Below are 6,000 nucleotides of genomic sequence, written 5' to 3' on the forward strand. Positions count from 1 at the left end.
GGGTGTTGTCTAGACAGCAGTTCGGAGAACACACTCCAGAATATTTGCCTCTACAGCAGAGAGGTTTCTATTTGGTTTTGCCACATTGCAGGAGGAGTGGCTGTTTAAGATCCAGTGTCTATGCTGGAAAGCTGCTGCAGACTGTTGGAGCTGGAAGGGACCTTAGAATGGATCTGATCCACGCCCTCTTTACACAGAAGCGACCTGCAGGCGCTACAGGTTGTTGGGAGATAATCACCCCACTCAGGAAGCTTCCCCAGCTTCTCCCTGCTTATGACTTCTAGCATGGCACTCGCCACATTGCATTGCGGGCCTCTGCGCTCAGTCTCCTCTCCCCACCAAACAGGGAGCCCCGAGGCCAGGGCCCACATCCACTCATCTTTATAGCCCCAGCACCTAGCACAGGTGCTCGAACTGGGCCAAAATGAGTGTCAGTAAATGGGGAACCAAGGAGAGAGAGGACCTAAACCCAGCCGATTAGATAACAAGAGCACGTTTTCCCACCTCCCTAGGCACCCTCCCACCCAGCTTGGTCACTCAGAGCTCTCTGATATTGATCCCAAAGGAATGAGCCGCTTCTGTTGGTTTGGCGTCTGGAGTTTATTAGATACTTACTGATACCCGTCAATTGTAGATAGGGCTGAAGTGCAAGGAAATGGCCGCCTGCATGAAGTGAAATTCAATAAAACCGCATTTTAAGTGAAAAATCAGTCTAAACACCAGGCTTCTTTGCCATGGAAACAGAGGTTGCTTAGAAACTGCCTAACGGCGAGTTCTAAATTTTTTAAAGTCAAGTTATCATTTAAGCTACACGGCCCTACAGGTTATTGAGAGATAATCACTCGCCTGAGGACACTCGGAGGCACGAGGCACAGCTGAGTGCCTCGCGATACTCTGGGGACCAGATAATCTCTTGATAACTGTGCTCCCTGAAGCCACTGATTTGGGCCTGGGGGAAAGAGAACGAAATTTTTGTTCAGGAGTTAAATGGTGTACATATATTTTTTTAAAAAGTGTTTCTCTTTGGGTTTGAAAAAAAGATGGAACTGGCCATTTGGCATGCTCAACAGCCATCCCTGCCGTGTCTCAAGATGTATTGGGAACATTTTCCAGGCAGTTACCCCGCTCACTTTGAAGCAGAGGTCCTGTCTTTTGTCTTGTGGCCTTCGATTATGTAAAATGGGCTTTCCAGGGCTTTAGCTTTCAGCTTTGGCCTCTTAACTCTCTGCAGCTCGTTCTTTCCAGTTCAGGGTGGGTAGGAATTGGCCCCAGGATCAAGTGGCACCAGGGTTTGGGGCAAAACTGGGCCGCTAAGTAGACAAGTCCTCCTGGGCTTCAGGCTCAGCTCCCAGGTGCTTAAAGCAAGGAAGGCTCGGGTTCTGAATTTGTCAGGTGTTTGGAGTTCAGCAGGTCGCATGGGGCTCACCAAGCAAGAGCACAGCCCTGCCTGCCAGCCATCTGGTTGCATGGCACAGTTTTGCTCCCCACCTCAGGCATGTGGAGGGCAAGGAATGTAGTATGCATTTCTTCCTGAAAATAATGGGCAGAATTAGAACCCCATTGGCTGAGAATTGGGACCCCTGCCAAGTCAGTATGGAGGAAATAATGAGTGAAACAAAAGACAAATGTTTTGCCCTTTTCAGAGTATCTGAGAATTTTCCATGGGTGGCAGTGCTGCTGGGGTTGGGAGTGATAATTATTCCTTAAACACGGTTGGGAGTGATAATTATTCCTTAAACACACACACCCTGGAAAGAACCATGTTTTCATTATACACTTCAGAGTGTTTTCCTGCACCTCATCTCCTGAAGCCTCAAAAGGAATCTGTGAGGAGGGTGGGGCAGTGTGATCATATTGCTCTGGAGAAAGAAGAAACCCGTTCAGGGAGGCAAAATAATTTTCTCCAAGCCACAGAAGCAGGAGAAGGAATTTGCACTGCCCTCTGCCCTTCTGGGGAGTCTACCCCTTTACAGGCTAAGAAATGACACCCAAAATAATTGTTCTAAGAGTTTGGCTCTTGCTCAATAAAAGAAGGTAAACTTTGCACACGTTTTCCCTTTGCTTCCACGTTAGCATTTTATTTAGAGATCTAGAAGGGCAAAAAGTAGCTTCCTTTTTCTTTCCTCCCAATGAATGCAAACATCTGCATTTAGCATGTTAAAAAGGACTCAGAAAGTGAACATTGTGACGTTTTCATGCTGTGTAAGTCAAAGCAGAACTATGACTGAACTGGGCCATGGCACCAGTCTGCTGGGTGTTGCCCAGATAAAAATATTCCTTCAGTCTGGGAGTGTGCTATGCTATAGCTTGAAAAATTGTTCCAGTTCTTGAAGGGGGAAAAAAAATCAAATGCAACCATTTGCGTTCTAACGGTCCTTGGCACAAGGGAAAACTGTCAGCTGTGTCACGTGTAAATAGAAATCTGCTTCCCGTTTTTGGTGCGTTTTTTCATAATTTCCCTTGCCACTCTAATTATCAAAGATATTTTTGTTTTTAAACAAAAATTGTCTCCCACGCAGGCCCCATCTCCTTTCTGCAGTGAAGTGGAAACGATGAATTAGAATATTCTAATCACTTCTCCAGCAACCGCCACTGAGGTTATAAACACTAGATTATCCTAAGCAAAGAAAACTTAAATTGTTTAGGCACAAAACAGGCCAGAAAAAATTTCAAAGCGCCCCCTCCCCCGCACCTGCTTCTTTTGCCTCTTTAGCATATGTTTATTAAACACAAGGAAGAAAGCAAAACTGGTTTCACAGAGGTAAGATGCACACCCTGAGAGCCCAGGTTTTTCAGATTAATGAAATTAAAAACCAGAATTTCGTTCCATTCAGGAAGCATTTATGTTCCTACTTGGTGCTCAGCAGTGTGGGAGAGGCTCCTAGGAATAGCTGTCAGAAATGAAATGTGATCAATTGAATAGATACTATATACTCTATTAATTGGTAGATAGAGATCACATGTGCTAGACACTTGTTTTCTCCCTTAAACCTCAGCAAAACCCTGAGTGAGGGACATCCCCCGTTTTTAAAAATGAGGAAACCAAGACCCAGAAAAGGTAAAGAACTTGCCACAGACACATAGCTAGTGATGCCTGTGCTCATGTGAATCCTGTTAATAATGTTCCTTAGTCCTTCCATGGTGGTGAGCAGGTGACCTCTCCCTCAGATCCTTTTGTATGATGGAAATATTCCAGAGAGGAATGGCATCTTAAGTCATCAGTATGGAACATAATAAGTCACTAAATCCTCATTAAAAATGAGAACCTGTGCACTCCACAAGCATTGACTGAGTGCTTACTGTGTGCCACACACCACGCCCGGTGCCTGGGATACAGCAGTGAACAAAGCACACCTCCTCCCCTCAAGGAGCTTAGATTCTGGGGGAGGGGGGGACTCAGTAGACAAGTAATTGATATCTGCTGGGAAGGGTGTGGGAGCCCTGGTGGTGCAGTGGTTAAGCGCTCAACTGCTAACCAAAAGGTTGGCAGTTCTAATCCACCAGCCATTCCTTGGTAACCCTATGGGGCAGTTCTTTTCTGTCCTTTTGGGTTGCTGTGAGTTGGAATCGACTTAACGGCAACAAGTTTCAGTTTTTGGAAAGGATGTAGGAGCCCTAGTGGTGCAGTGGTTAAGCGCTTGGCTGCTCTGCAGGAGAAAGATGTGATAGTATGCTTCCATAAAGATTTATAGCCTTGGAAACCCTACAGAGCAGTCCTACTCTGTCCTATAGGGTCTCTATGAGTCAGAATCGATTTGATGGCAGTGGGTTTGGGTTTTGGGGTTTTGGGAAGGGTGCCCTGAAAGAGAAAAATAAGGGGCAGCTTACCTAGGCACAATGGTTGGGGAAGGCAGCCTGCCAGAGGAGACAGTGCATGAGCTAAGCTGGGCAGGATGGCTGAGAGGCCGCTGGCTGACACCGAGGAGGACGGCTCATCCTTCCTGGGGTTGACCAGCAGGATGCTGAATGGCTGCAGTGGGTTTGTCAGCCAGGTGTATGAAGTTTATGCTGGGACTGCCCAAGGATTGGCTTTAGGCATGTGGACTGATCATTCAGAAACGGGATATGGGGAGATAAGAAGCAAAGGTTGACCCCAAAGTTCAAGCCAAGATAAAGAACCTCACCCTTTGTAGAGGCATGGTGTCCAGTGGGCCCAGGCCCTTCAGCTCTGTATCTCCGCCAAGGGTCACTAGAGCAGGACTCAGCCCTTTCCCAGCTGTCGAAGAACAGCAAGTTCTGTTGGATCTGATCTGCACCACAGGTTCTCAAAGCAGAGCCATGAGTATGTGTCCAGATACTGAGAATCTGTGGCTCTCGATCTCCAGAAAGGGTGGAGCTAGAGTTCAGCAGCAAGCTAGAGGGCCCAAATGATATAGACCTGGAGGCTCAGAAGTTGGGAGACTTGCCTATGGTCCCCAAGCAGGACTGGGAGTCCCTGCTCTGAGGCTGGTACAGCCCCCACCCTGGCTGGGCCTGTGAGCCAAGCGGAGCCTATAAGGAAGGGTGAGCCGTGTCATTTCGCTTCTTTTTGAGAACGCCTGCTTTATACCCAGAAATCAGCCTGTTTCTTTGCCAAGAGCTTGTTTGATGTCAGTATTGTTCTACTCAGACTAATTACTTTTCTTCTCTGTCAATGGATATGAAACTGTTTACCTCTATTTCTGTTAGGCTTAGAACCACCCTAATGGCCCCCTCTTGGGAACTTCAGTGAGTTTCTTCTGCTATCTGAAGCACTCTGATGTTATTATCAGTTTCTTCTCGAATAACTTGCTAACTCACCTCTTGGGTGAAACACCAGCACGCCTCCCTTCTCTCCCCTCCCTTGTGCCCACCACTCACTCACTCCTTTCTGTTTCTCCATAGCGTTTTCCTCCATTTGATGAAGGTAGACCCGGACTCCACCTGGCTCCTCCTGAATGAACTTTACTGCCCTGAGCAGTTCACACCTCCCCACCCCAGCCTCTGCCCCGTGCAGTTGCGGGGGGCAACGGGGCAGCAGAACCCATACACAGCCAATGTGCTGCACTTACTTAAGGAGCTGCAGTGACACCCTTCTTCCTGATCTGGGCGGGCAGAGTCTGGAGGAGGTCGCCTCCCCTTCTCCCTGCTGGCGCCTCAGACATTGAGCTGACCCACCCCAGGCCTAAGATGGTGGCAGCGGCAGCAGAGAAGACTGCAAAGGTGGATTAGACAGTTGATCGATTTATAAATTGATTGATCACACAACTGCTTAGAAATTGGATGGAAGAAAAGTAGCTGACCGTTATTTATATTTCATACCTTGTGTTTTCAAATGACATTGTCTGTCAGCTCTAAGGATTTAACTCCTTAGCTTACCATCTGCATGGCCCTAGCACAGCGCAAGGCTGCCTCACGGCCCCACCCACTCAGCACACACACTCACACCCCGCTGAACTTAAGGACACTTGGGGCAGAGTCCTGCACTGCACAGCGTGTGTGTCCTCTGAGCTCGCGAGGACCCCATTCAAGTATCACAGCTCTAAGAATCTACGGAATACTGCCTTGCCATTGCAAACACACAGATGGGCCTCCCCCATAAGAGGCCCCCTCCCCAAATAATGACGTGGAACTAGTTGGTTGTACCTTTTGGAAGAAAATGAAATAAAGGCATTTCTTAGAAGGAAGTATCATGATGTGCTCACTTTGAAGTTTGTCATTTAAATTGGGTTATTTTTTAAAAATGAGTTTATGTTCTTAAATATTTAATACAGAACCATCATATAAAATTCAGTACAAACAGAAAACAATGAAAAGTAAGTCTCCCCCTCCCCAATCCCCAGCCATCTGGTTTTCCTCCCCAGAGGCAGCCACTCATAACAATTTTTTGTGTATCTTTTAAGTGGAAGATGAATTTTTTAAGTTTTTACAATGGAGAATGATAGAATGAAGCTGCATATACCCATCACCCAGCTTCACTACTGACCAGCATATGGCCTGTCTTACTTCATCTATACCTCTGCCCACTTACCCCTCACTCCC

At 47.1% G+C, this 6,000-nt stretch overlaps 1 protein-coding gene across 1 annotated transcript in view; it reads left to right on the top strand.

Annotated features, from left to right (window-relative positions):
* TTI1 (TELO2 interacting protein 1) overlaps positions 1-5,599 on the top strand; it is a 50,692-nt gene extending 45,093 nt beyond the window's left edge. Inside the window, exon 8 of the mRNA XM_004370353.2 lies at positions 4,864-5,599. Within this exon, the coding sequence (XP_004370410.1) occupies positions 4,864-5,047 (184 nt within the window). The 3' untranslated portion in view covers positions 5,048-5,599. The remainder of the gene's footprint in view (positions 1-4,863) is intronic.
* Positions 5,600-6,000: the final 401 nt, after the last annotated feature.

Source organism: Trichechus manatus, unplaced genomic scaffold (assembly GCF_000243295.1).
Source record: "Trichechus manatus latirostris isolate Lorelei unplaced genomic scaffold, TriManLat1.0 scaffold00008, whole genome shotgun sequence".
NCBI classification, from domain to species: Eukaryota; Metazoa; Chordata; class Mammalia; order Sirenia; family Trichechidae; genus Trichechus; species Trichechus manatus.